Source organism: Centropristis striata, chromosome 5 (genome assembly GCF_030273125.1).
Source record: "Centropristis striata isolate RG_2023a ecotype Rhode Island chromosome 5, C.striata_1.0, whole genome shotgun sequence".
In the NCBI taxonomy this organism is placed as follows: Eukaryota; Metazoa; Chordata; class Actinopteri; order Perciformes; family Serranidae; genus Centropristis; species Centropristis striata.
The window spans coordinates 36,872,639-36,886,756 of NC_081521.1; the positions used below are offsets into that span (position 1 = coordinate 36,872,639).

General features: G+C 43.9%; 1 protein-coding gene across 2 annotated transcripts in view; it reads right to left on the minus strand.

The window, feature by feature from the left end:
* The window catches only part of camta1a (calmodulin binding transcription activator 1a), a 301,590-nt gene that overhangs the window by 125,907 nt on the left and 161,565 nt on the right, over positions 1 to 14,118 (minus strand). For both annotated transcript variants that reach the window (XM_059332352.1, XM_059332354.1), the window contains exon 5: positions 4,167 to 4,302. In XM_059332352.1, the coding sequence (XP_059188335.1) occupies positions 4,167 to 4,302 (136 nt within the window). The remainder of the gene's footprint in view (positions 1 to 4,166; positions 4,303 to 14,118) is intronic.

Consider the following 14,118-nt stretch of genomic DNA (forward strand, 5'->3'; position numbering starts at 1 on the left):
TTTACACGGGCTGCTGAGCCAGCACTGCGGAGCAGACAGGACAGCAGCAGCACACGCTGACATCTACTCCTGCCACGCTAGGCTGCCTCTTGCAGGCCCCAGAAGGCCCCTCGCTCCCGGACTCGCAGCCTTTCTCTCGCCGGAGCCACTGAACATCACTGGCCTGAACCACCCACAACACTTGTCCTCTCTTCGCACTAAACCTGGCCCATGTAATAACCACAGAACCTCTATTAAGCACTGGACGGCTGGGGAATCACAGCAACTACAGCACAGCGTGAGGGAAGTAAAGACTCCCCTGTAAAACAACTGAGGTTATGCACAAGTTATGTCAACTCTTTGTGTTCCGCCTTGTGAAGGTATCATATGAATTATGTATTCAAATGGGTCTTTGTCTTCTCCTTCTAAACAGAGTAGTAAGCAGAAATAGATAGCTCTCTATTCTCTCCCGTGGTCTCATACTTTGACTGTACAGAAGGCAAAGGTCAAGTCTTTTGAATGTGCTTACAGTAAACATGACTGTGCATAATGGGTCATGGTTCCCATCATAGGCCCGTTACAGCAGTGATGGATCACCTCTCTGTCAGTCTTGAGGGGTGAAGTGTTTAAAGGACATGACTCAGGTCTCCCAAGGCTGCAAGATGTTGATGTGTACATAAAAACACAGAAACAAATAGCAGCGTAACTCAACACAGACAATTTCAGACTGTATTTGTATGTACAATATGTGAAATAGCAGTAGTTATGGTCCAATTTCTATGACATCCAATGTGGTTTTGCAGCCCCGAGTCAATTCTACCTGTGCTCTCTCTCTCTCTCTCTCTCTCTCTCTCTCTCTCTCTCTCTCTCTCTCTCTCTCTCTCTCTCTCTCTCGAGATATATATATATATATATATATATATATATATATATATCTCCACTAAACTCACCTTCACACTTTGCACTGTCACTGCTGCTCACACAGCAATTAGCTCTAGTAAATTAGACTGGTTACAACATGTTGGAGCTCATGGAGTAAAATCAGAGGATGGAGAGGTACACTCAGTGAGCAGCCATCAGTCTTTATGTGTCTGACTCATGATGATTGCGCTTTAGTACATCCTTTATCTTGTGTTGTCACATACTGTACACCACACATTACAGGCTTAGTGATTCAACAACTGCATCCCAGCCTCTGCTTATTGCTACTGATTGACAAAGAATGCTGTAATAGTCACCAGATGTGTGCCATTTGGCATCCCAAGCACACATGTGACACGCAGTGACAAGTCAACAGGGGCCTCATATATATCAGTTATGTAAGCAAAAAAAAAAGGCTTGAAAAACCCACTTTCTGAGCTCAAATTACAATTTATAAACAAAAACTTGGCTTTAAAGAAATGTGCATACATTTATGGAGCATGCATATGAACATTTTGGAAGCTAGAAACTGAGGATGCAGATAGTGAGGTGGTGAATTAAAGCCAGATTGTAGTATAATGAGTATTATGATGCTTCACGCATTTAATTTCATTGCATCAATATATTCAATAGTGTCTTCTAATACTGTGTATATTTCACAATTTTTCTTTTTTCATATACTTTTTGTGTAAAATCTTTGCAGTGAACATGACTTGGCTACACTGGAGACATCATGCTGACTCCAGTAACTTCACCTGTCAAATCTTCACACCTGCACATATGGATTGTGTCAATTAGCAAAGTCTGGAAATAAAACCAATGACAGCTTTCGCACAATCGCTACAGTCCATATTCTCATTATGAGTCAATCATAATGCGGGCCAAGTTCACCATAACAAAACATAAATAAATTGTGTTTACCTATCAAACTTCAATTTTTAAATGATATCCCAGGGTGGGGGAATCCACTGATTGTCACGATCATTTTGGCAAGGTGTGAAGCAATCAGTCTGATTGCTATAAACATAAATACTGTGGTGACACTGTGGTGCGTAATGCTGCATGATGGATGCGCTGGCACTGCTAGAGGACTATGTGAATGGAAGAGCCATTGATCAGTACGCTCATTTCTTTGCTTTAACATTCATGAGGTGCTTTGCACTTACCATTTGCAACCCCCGAGTACAAAAAAGTTGGGATGTGGTCTAAAATGTAAATAAAACTGAAGATGATAATTTTCTAATGCGTTTTGACACACATTAATTGAAAACTGAACAATGTCTAGATTTCGGTTCAAACTAATAAACTTTTTCATGAATATACACTCAGAACTTAATTTAAATAAAGAAAGATTTAGTGTGGATTATCCGCAGAGATTTATAAATGAGGCCCCAGGACCACACAGCCTACAGCACAATATGTAGCACATAAAGTGAATCTGGAGTGCTGTCCTGGATTCAAGAGTCTTTTTTGTTTTATTTCACGTGATTCCTCACCTATGCATCCAATCTCTTTCGCTATGGCTTGCCAGGAAATGTCTTTTTTTTAATATTATTTTTATAAAGCATGGATTGATGGTCACAGAGGTCTGGATATTTTTACACCGTAACACTATGTTTCTTGTTGTCTGTAGTGACAGCCACAAGACTACAGAAGAACACGCGCCAAGTGGCCAAGACAAGTAGCACAGATACAGTAGCTGTGATGTGCCAGTTGAGAGAGTTGCTCGGAAAAAAAACGGCTGCTTTTCTGGAGCACTGACCAGCATTGATGCTGGAAAATAGGACAGTTGCGTACAGTACGGTATTCAGTTGGAGGGGCAGTGCTTCCACATGTGCTGAAGTGGGCCGCGATGATGATGATGCAGCAGACAGCAGAAGTAGATACATGTGAGGACATTTTTTAACTAACATTTGTTGCCACTTTCAAGTTAATGTTCTGCTTTAGATAACTGTTTATTTGCATTGAGTGAAAACGGGTTGTCTTTGAAGGACAATTTGACGAGAGAACCAATAGGTCAGTCATGATGCAATCTTTTTTCATTACTGGAGTAAATCAATAAATATGCAATAGGACTGAAACTTGGGAAGAGCTGAAGCTGGTGTGACGACCTAAAAGACTTATCAGCTCCAAAAATTCAAGTAAAATTGACAACTATGACCCTATCCTGTTGTTGAAATGTACAAAACAAACAAACAAACATACAAACACACTTTGTATTAGTTTGAGATGATTGGTATTATAAGTATTAATATATTAATATAACCGTATCCATGCACTTTGGCAGACTAAACCTTCTGTAAAGCCAAGACTGTCAGAAACTGGAAAAATATGTAACAGCCCAAAAGGATGGATGTGCGTTGTCCCAACAGGTTATCAGCCCCACTGCAGGACCAGAGATGACACTGAGCTGGCAAGGCGAAGGAAGAGGCCATTTTCTTGGAGTGACAAATATCTGGAGGAGTACAAACAGAGAGCAGAGCCCCTGTTGGGAGAATGCCTGAGCTTTGTCTTTGTCACACTGTGTGACACGGACTCAGAGCACCACTCCCTGAGGTGTGTGGGTATGTGTTTGTGTGCATGTGTTTGTGTGTGTACATGTGCACTCAGACCAAAATCTCACATCTCTAAGTCTATCTCAACTCCTGTGCTTGTTGCATCAGTGCTTGTGGCTAAACATGTGAAAGAGACCAGACCCCAAACTTTAGCTACTACTGCAAAGGAAGTGAAGGATTCTGGGTCTGGGTCTGGGCCTTTCCTGGCCTCATATATAGGTATGTTAATAAATCAGCCAGGGTGCCAACACTGCATTGCCACTACCTCAGGTCGAGCAAGATTGAGCCTGGGTGAGCCAAGGACAGATACATCTGGGCCTTTTATGGCAGCGGCTGGTATGGGGAGTGACGTGGAGTGAGGTGAGGGAACGCTAGCTCCACAGTACTGCTTTGAGCCAGCAAGATTAATGTAGGCTCTCTGGAGCAAAGGCAACATCCAGAGCCTTAATAAGGTACAAACAATCGGTTCCACTCCACTGGCTTCTCAGGGAAAACTATTGTTGTGCCGCATTGTTTCTTGGTAAGGCTCCTTGGAGACACGGGCCGACTGCAGCATGTGACTGTCTCCATTACAGCCAGGGGAGAGCTCACTGTAGACCTGTGTTTGTCTGTGTCAGGGTGAAGGCTGGCTCCCGCCCGCCCTACACCCTCCTCCCACCCCGCCCCCGCCGTTCACTCCCTCTAAATCCAAACTCTTGTAAGCGCACTCACCTCAACTCCCTGCACTTTCAACTTCATGTGATCCTCCCGTGTGGTCTTCCCGTCTTTCCTCTTCTTCCAGCAGTAGCCATCCTTTCTGTACTTCACCTTCTTCCTATTGTACAATATCATCGACCCATTCTGCGGCCTGGATCCATGGAGACAGGACAGAGAGAGGGAGAGCAAAAGAGAAAATGAGAAGAATTTTTAGGCAAAGCTACAGCACAGCTCGGGGACTCATTTTAGAGATGTACAAAGAGGCCCGACACGAGTCTGCGCCAGGCAGAAAATGCACCAGTGACTTAGATGACAAGACTTCTTTATGGTGTTTTTCAGCATTGGTATGCACAGTTTGACAATGAACAAAGCACCCTTCAGCATACATTCCTCCCAATGAGAAGTGTGTGTGCTGCGAGCAGCTAAAGTGACACTTCTTCTCAGAGACTAAATTACATGAAGGGCAGTGTGTAAGGCAAGCAGTATGGGGGGGTGGGGGGCTTCCTTCCTTATCTCTCATTCATCCAACTTAAATGAGTTGTGGTGTTGGAAGTCCCTAGGGGGAAGCGAAGATCCTCCCTCACACTCCATTCATAATTCATTCTCCCTCCACCAGACCACAGCCTGTAGGCTCATAATGATATAATGTAACTATTTGATGATAATCTGCCTTTCCACTTCGATTTGTAACAGAGGCATTTGGCGCTCAGTGTTAAACATTAACAGAAAGTGTAGCATAAAACATTTATGACTTACTCAACAATTAGTGAGCAGTTGAATATAGTTTTGTGTGGGTGTGTTTGTGTGTTTTGTCAAGTGGATGTATCAGCAGTATGAATCCATACTTATGCCACAGTGCACATCAGTTTCCCACGCACTTTTGCACAAACACACACACAAACACACACACTCACACACACTCTATACACAGCTGCTATGATTTGGAGCTCTCCCAAATGAGAACAGGTTTGCCTCAGTGTTTGGGGCCTCACAGTGAATGAGTGGGAAAGCCGCCTGCCCAAGCTGCTGAGGAGGCAGTGTAACTGTTGAGGGGGGCTTAACCAAGCAGTCAGCTGGTGAGCCTTGTTAGCCTTGTGCTCACTGCTCACATGCATAGGCACAACACACAAGCAGACACAAACATATAAAACTAGACACACAGAAATCTCATCAAAGCAAAGAACAAAAGCTGGGGTTGATTTATGTTCTCAAACAATATTCAAAATAAGAAAACCCAACGGTTGTTTTGCATTGTTTTGTTGTTTATTGTAAAATTGTTTTTTTTCTACAAGGTTTATTTATAACGCTGCATGCATCATTTTGCAGGGCTGCCTTTGGGGGCCAGGGCGCGTGTTTATCTTGGTATCACTCATCAATCATTTTCCCGGCCGGATCTCAGGGGCCAGCAGAGAGGGAGGAGAAGGGGGAGGTGGGGTCCCTGCAGTCCCCCCTCTGTGGCCCCTGACAGCACCTTCTAATGAGAGACGCCACTCACACACTGACGTGCTCACTCCTTGCTGATCTCCCTTCTTCCCTTTCCTCCTCCCTTCCTCTCTCTACAGCCCTCTCTTCTTGCCGTCAGTCAACTCAAACTGCGCACCAGGGACTGTCTTTGTCTCCTCCCTCGCTCAGACTCCTTTTCTGCTTCTCTCTCTCCCTCTTGTTTCATCTGTCTCAGGATCCCTCACCTCCACTCTCCCACACCTCCCTCTTTCCTGCTGTTTCTCCTCACTTACTGCCCCCTCTTGTTTAGTACTCAGCATGCTTTGCAGAAAACAACTATTAAACAGACATTTTTATTGGTCAGTTTGAGAAGTGGAACTACTCAATGGCTGTGTGGGATATACACAGTATAAATTGTTGTCTAGTTTACAGCATCCGTAATGTCACCCGCCGTGGAGGTGTGATCATAAATGGCACTCATGAACTAAGAACTTTGCAGATTGCTGCAATCTCAACATGTACTTCTACAGATTTGCATCCCAAATGTCACTTGAAGGACACTCATTTGACATGCCTACATCAGCACTTGGTATCAATCAAACAGCAGAATGGCCCTCTCTCACAGCGCGATCCTATTATTTGTTTCGATATCATTCTGCGTTTTGTCCTTCAAAAAGATACAAGGAGTGTGTGCTTCTTAAAATGTAGCTCTGCTTGAGACAAAAAGATGGGCGCGGATGAGATAAGGCAGAAAATCAAATGACACAGGGCTATCTGATCTCCTCCAGAGCACTGGAAATTGGGGTGAGGCTTCGGTGTCAGAGGCTCCACGCCGTATTTATCGGCTCTGCGCAAAAACGTATTCGCTCAGCTATTTTTGAGGGACTGTTAGGTAGATGCTATTTTCAATTCAAGGCACTTTGGACCCGGAGGAGAGCGCCTAGGCACCCGCTCTGGAGTAGGTCTGAGACAGAGGCCAGTCTAAAATGCACGCTTTGGCAACATAATGTGTCTCCTCTCCCTCCTGCTGTCTCCCTCTCTCTCCCTCCCACTCATCTCCTACCACTGTATACTTAGGCATTTCAATTAATCTTATCAGAATTACACATATTTATACATGAGGGGAAAAAGCTAACTGCTCTGTTATCAAAGAAGCGTGACAGGAGGCTCTCTGTCTCAGATGCCTAAATGTGGCAGATTAATATGGAAATACAGGCCTCTGACAAAGTGCACACAAGCTCCACAGCCGCCTCTCTCCTCTTTGGAGTTTGCAGCGATAATAAGCTTTACCCTCAGGGTGGTGTTAGGCCTTGTCCAGTCCTTTAGGAATCATTCATTTACCCAGGTAATGGCATTCGCTCAATCAGATTTGCTCATTTGAAAAAGTCAGAGGAGGTTGGGGGGTTTATGAGGTTGGTGACGTGTTCAGCATGGGTAACAAAGCCAAAGCAGGGGAGCCCTAGCCCACAGGCAGGCCAGTCACTGCTCACAGGCTCAGCCTCACTGTCTAAAGGCAGATAGGCGCTAACAGAGGGAGGAGGAAGGAGCTAAAACAGAAAGACAGAGAGAGACAAATCTGTGTGAGTGTGAGAGATTCTCCTGTTCCAACAGGGATCAGTGGGGAGAATCCGCAGCTCTGGTGAATCATCTGAAAATCCTAAAATGTTATATGAAAACACTGATGGAACTCTGAAATGTTGACTAAACATTATATTTATGTCGACCACAAACAGACCTATTTTTTGAGAGCAGATTAGGTACTATTAGCAAGCAATCATAGTCTGTCCTCAAATATATTACCTGCAATACATGAAATAAGGTATTACTGTATTACTGGACTCAAAACTACTCAACTGTATCAAGTGCACTCTTGTCAGAAGGGTTAAAGAGAATGAAAGATTCCGGTCTTGGTGAACCGCTGTTGCAGTAATAGCTGGGCTCTGGCCCCCCCTCCTATTCCCCATGATGCCCTGGGTTTGATTAATACCATACATGCTGTTTTTCTCCCCAGCAAGCTCAACTGGCAGTGTAGCCAAGAGTAGAGTAGAGTAGAGTAGAGTAGAATAAATGAGGGGAGATGATGGGAGAGGAGAGGAGAGGAGAGGAGAGGAGAGGAGAGGAGAGGAGAGGAGAGGAGAGGAGAGGAGAGGAGAGGAGAGGAGAGGAGAGGAGAGGAGAGGAGAGGAGAGGAGAGGAGAGGAGAGCTGGGCCGGAGAGGCTTTGAAGATCGGAGGGTGAACTGGTTGGGGCCTGAAGTGGCCCAGGAGGGAGGCGACACCTGCTGTTCTCAATTACCCATCAGAGCCTTCAGCCATCACAGCCTTTACCCCACTGTGTCAACAACCACACTCACACCTACTACGCATCCACATCTACACACACACACACACACACACACACACCTATGTTTTGTGTCACACACACACCAACCCTATTAAGTATAAATATGAGGCAGAAAAACGCCCCTGAGCAGTCGAACACAAGCACATACACACTAAGTTTCCGGTAACCCTGTTGCTCCATCTAGGGATAACATTAATAGCAAGACGACTGACAGAACATCAATAGCACACTGATGCTGGTCATTACTGGCCCTGTCAATCAAAGGTAAAACAGGTCACATGTGTTCAAAACATGTGTGTGCGTTCAAACACACACAAGGCCACATCAGGAGCTGTCGACACTAAGCAGAAATGTTTCCAGGTGTAATGTAATTATACTTCAAGCAACGGCGCTCTATTAGATGGCACATCATCTTAGAGCTGGATGTGTGAGCAGAAAGGTGCTGCCGCTGCGTCGGGAGCTCTTATCTGGACGCATCACGTGCAATTGATGACTCGCAGATAAGCCGCTCCCTTCAGCCCTGCCAAAGAATGCATCAGGAAGTGGGGCGTTCGCTAAAACTACTTTAAATGTAAATCTGCCACGGCCTCAGGATTGAGATTCATTGTCTGCGCTGCTCTGAACCCTCCAACTCCCCCGCTAGTGTTCGTATGTCGAGACGCCGCAGGTCGCGCACCTCTTTGACTGCCAATGAGGCCTCAGCGCCTGGTCACTGTGATGCCCGCAACTCTTAATCCTATAGTCCTGAGTGGCCTCAGCCTTCAACCATGAATGCTTAATTATATATGGTAATTAAGGGGGTAAAGGGTCAGTCAGCTGGAACACGTTATGCAACATCTTTTAAATCATATCATTTCTCTGCAACATGTTAATCTTCTTTCTCCCAACTCCAGACTGTCTGGTAAACGGTCATGGTCGTCTTTGAAGAGAATTAAGGATAACTAAGAGAGAAAACAGTGACAACTTAGCAACTAACTGAAATAGACTGAAATGAATCAAGAAGTTAAGTTTTCCAAATATGATATCACGTATCTCCAAGGCTGTACAGATGGAGCACAATGTTTGTTTACCCAATGTGTTCAACTAAATACAACAGTAATGATGAGAGGGTAGCTGGGCCCCTGGAGTTGTAATTCAGAGTAGGGAGACAGATCGTGCGCCTCCCCTCTTTCTCTCTATCTATACTGCCGATGACTGCCACAGAACTCAGGGCCCGGCCCACTGCCCTCCAGCACAAAACAGATGTTCCCCCCGCACTTATCTCAATGAAAAAATCACAGACAATTTACAAAGAATATAAATTAGGGTCGTAGCTACACATCAGTGTCTCTGTCCCTAAAAGACCTTGTAAAGAGGATAAGGGTGAATTGGTGTGGGAGGGCGGGTGGATTGCTGGGAGACAACATAAGGCGGATGGAAGCGGTAGGGGAGGGGGGGGTGGTGTTGCTCTTATCTGGTCCACAGCAGCCCAGCAGAATGAGAGGGAGGCTGGTGACTGGCGGTGATGCTGCGCTGATAGCGCTAAGCCGGTTTCATGCACATTTCAGGGAGGCTGCCATCACTACTCAGACTTAAAGCTCTCAGCTCCTGCCAGTGGATGAGGTTGGGACGTTATTTACAAATAGCCATGTCATACACTGGTTATACTGCTCCATTCTCTGTGTCAACACATACACACATCGCAGTGAGGGCTAATGTGTGGCTTTGATGTACAGCTTAGGTGACATGGAATTTGAATTTCAGTGCTTGTAAGGTTTTGGCTGTGAAGACATTTCTTATTCACTTGAAATGCACACTGTCGCTGTATGTGTGTGCGTGCGTGAGTGTGAGCGCATATAATATGTTTAACTGGGTTGAAATGTTGATGACTTTCAACTGTTGCTCAAAAGGCTTCCACATCATATTTGTGGTGAATGCTATTTTCAGCCTTTAGTCAGTATGCATATGCTTACTTGGAAATAGCGCGATGATTCACACTTCACATCCTCTCCACTAATCTTCACAAATCATCCGTGGTGTGTCTCAGTACGTTGTAAATAAAGGTGCCATCAGAATGAAGCTTCTCTACAGCCCGGCTCCTGCTGACAACTACACGCTGTGTGCATCGGGCATGTGTAGACTTAAGTCCTGTAGCACTGCCTTATTATGACACTTTGTAAAGAGGATGCTTTTGTACTTTCAATAATGCATGGACAGCAGGGAATTTCTTACAGCCTTATTTTATGTCATGGGGTAGAGTTGCTGTTTTAGCAGCTTACGTTCTCCCATGGTAAGAAATACTAATGCAATTAAATCTGAGTCGAACCAGACTGCAGCAAGAAAAGGTCAGGTTTTCATTATTAGTAACAACAACCTTGCTTTCTATTAAGACAAGGAGCAGGAGAATTCAGCCACCAAGTTAATGATGTGGTCATGTAATTCAAGAGCCCAATTCAGGGCTGAATGTCAATTAACTTTTATTTGTCTTTACTGGCTTCCTATTAATGCTATTCCACAGGTTCGATGAACTTGTGTCCTTGACAGTATTTTGATAAAAAAATGCTGAAAGCAAGGAAAGGACAGAAGAAGAAAAAGACTGAGGATCAAAACCTAGATTAAAAAGCTGAATCACAAACTGTAGAAGATCGAAACCTTGAGCCTGTATAAACTGGCAATTTTTATATGAATGAGAATACTATTATATCTATCCATCTGTATAAAACACCTCCTGTATGTGTTGTTTATATATATATTATGCTCTTTAAAAGTGGGGCATCATCCTTGATGATTTAGGGATGACAAGAGGTGGGGCATTGTTTCTCTCTCTCTCCCTCCAGAGTCCTGGGCAGAGAGGATAGGGCAAGGACAGGCTCTCCCACCCATCATGCCTCACGCCAGACCGAGCTTATGGATCACCTGGACACGGCCCTCCTCGTCTCTCCTCCAGAGCAGTCAGTGCCACCAAAGTGCCACTGACCTTCCCCTATTGATCTCCCAGTGACGGAGCACAGCTAAGGCCAGCTATTGAACCACTTATGATTAATTCACAAATCCTGCCTTGTCCACAAAAAAGGTAAAAGAACAAAGCACAAGCAGTAGAAACAAGTGAAGAGAGGACGGATAAAGAGCCAGCGAGGTCAAAAAAACTCCTCTTTTTAAAGTGAGACAGAACTAGAGAGTTAGAAGTGCTGCTTTATAAGCTGACCAAGCTATAAAGCACATCTCAGAGTCCCTTCTGTCACAAAAAACATCAGCACAGGGATGCGAGGGGGGGACGAAAAGAGGGAGTAATAAAAAATAGAGTGAGAAAAGGGAAAGAGACAGACAGGAAAATAGAGAGAAAGAAGAGAAGAAGCTTTTCTTCCTCTCCCTTCTTCTATTCCTTGGTCCCATTTAAGTCACGAGGATAGACCAGTGAGGGCGAGAGGTTGAAATTGAGCTGTAACTCTATCTGTGTGCTGGAGCGAATCAGAAAGTCTATCCCACCTTTCACCTGGGAATCACAGCTCTCTCTGTGCCCTGTCTGGTCACCATACCAACCACAGCCAGGCATCATGGGATTAATTGGAGCCCAGGGCTCAGCGGCGGCTCAGGCACAGATAGAGAGTGAGGGGGAGAAGGATGGACATCAGCCATGGTCAAGTGATGGTGGCCATGCAGATCAAATCGAATTTCAGGCATTGCTTGCATTGCAGAGATGATTCGGTCTTGAGGTAGCGCTAAACATATTGGAGTCCAAGCCACCTCCGCAGTAATGCTTGGATTGGATTCCAGGATGAAGTTCACGGCATAGCGTTCGTTTTCTTCTCTGATCCCTGTGTGTGGTGTGGGGATTTTACACAAACACTGACACACTGTGATTCGCCTCCGTAAACACAACCTGTGCCAGAATGTTGAGTATACAGAGCGTCAACAGAGGGGAGCCCACTGTGTCGTGTATGGTCTTGATAAGAGATAAAAGGAAAAATGACAGGTGTAGATGAGTAAATACAAAATCATGTTTCCCAAAAAATCCAGTGCTTAAATAAAATACTTTTTTACATTTGACCAGGGACTACTGTTAATTAATAGGCACTGTCCACTAGAAAGAATCATAACAATAATTATAATAATTAGAAGCTATTTGCTTGAGAAGTCATATCATTAAATGGTGAGCGGTGCCGAACTGTATGTCAGTATGATGTTATTTCTTGCCACAATAGCCAAATCAAACGATAATCCATGCTGGTCACTCCTGTTTCTTTCTCTGCAATTAAAAGTAAAATTCACTGAAAAAATGTTCATAAATGCAGTGGCTAGTCTTAATTTATTGATCATCAAGCTGAGCCTTTAACTAGCCCTTGCACTGCTGCAACAGAGCAGTGTGTGGCACAATCAGTATGATCCAATTCTCTACAAAACAGATTAAAGCTGCTCAGCTGGCCAAAAGATCAGACTGCCGTTGTATTGGGAAGCTTTCAGCTGTGAATGTGTGCAACTGTGTCAGTGTGGAGCAGAGCATTCGGAGAAAATAGCATCGAAAATAGCAGTGATTCTGCTGCACCCTGGTTAAATAAAGTAAAGAATAAAAAAATAGACTGAAAAGTGTTTACAATTAAAAGTAGAACATGTTGTTTCTGTAGATACTGCAAATAATCTGCTCAGTTAATATGTTGACCATTAAACAGATTTGTTGCAGTTACTTATATGGAGGGACGGCCATCCAGACAGGGCCGAATACAAGACAATCGAACAGTGTGGCTATGGTGGAGGCCACTGAACACTGAAGCACAGCTGTAGTGGTTGCTGAAATGGACTTTTTAATCACAGACAATATAGAAAGACAAGGGTCCATCCTAAATAGTGATGTTCTGAAACCATTTTTTCCTTCCTGATACAGATTCTGATACCTGAACCTGCGTATCAGTACCAGTGTATTAAAAATATATAGTTATTATTTATTAACAGCTGTATACTACTAACCCTGTATGGGTGTGACACTGTTGTATGGCCTGGCTCAAGTTAAACCCTTTGGAAAACATGAAGAAACACATTTGAATACAGAGAATGAATGCCACAGAACTTTATTTTATTATCTAGTTTACTTTTTAACTTGAGCAATAAATAACTCCTTTTATAAAATGTTAACTTACAGCCACAAATTGGTTAAATTTTATAACTGTATAAAACAATGGCAACTGGAACATGCTGCTGTGTTACTGGTGGAATTTTCTAGCGTAAAATATTGTCAAATTACTGATGTTAGCTCTAGTTAAGGTTACACTCTCCACTACAAGTACATTCCCAATCGGGACTGCACATGCTCAACTTTCAATAGGGATAAAAAAAGAAGCAAGATGGCTCAGTCGTTAGCAACCTCCATCATCCAGAGCGGAGATGGAAGTAGCAAAAAAACTGAGCCATCTTGCTTCTTTTTTTTAAAATCTCTGTTAAAAGCTGCACATGTGCAGTCCTGATTGGGCAGGATGTACGGATTGGGTAGCGAGTGACATGTGTTGTTGTGTAACTAAAATGAGCTAATAAATGATATGATATCGGATTAGTGGATGGAGTCGCATCATTTTAGGCTTGAAAGGAAGCATTTCTTAAATTGTAATCAGTATAGGTATTGTATCGGAACATCTCTAGTGTTAAATAATTTTAGCATGGTAAAAGTTTTATAATCTTAAAGTCAAAATACTGAAAAAAAAGTATTTTTTTGCACTAATCATGGCACCAACTAACTTGACAACTGATATGTTTTGCTGACGTTTCCTGAGTGTGTATAATCTGTTTCCAGTTGTGGAATGGAGGCTAGCAGGAGAAAAAAAAAGAAAATGCATGGGGAGATTGACTGAAAGGAAAGATGAAACTGAGAGTGTGCGGGTAGCGTATGATGTTATGGGTGAGTGTTAGTCAAGTGGTCCCACAGGCCCGAGCGCTCTCTCACACTCAATTTCTCTGGGTATGTTTGTATATGATGACCCCTGACCTCGGCCCCTGGCACATGTCTGAGATCACTCTGCGCCGTCTCTGATGCAACAGCTGGGGCCAGGACCTCACACACATACAAACACACACACACAGTGTAACTGGGCGAAGCAGGCGATAAGTCAACTCTTCTTCTCCTGGTTGTTACACAACAGCACTGATGGGCTTTACCCAGACAATGAAGATGATAGACTGCATGTGTCCTGCTATGTTTATCTAACGTCGTCCAGCT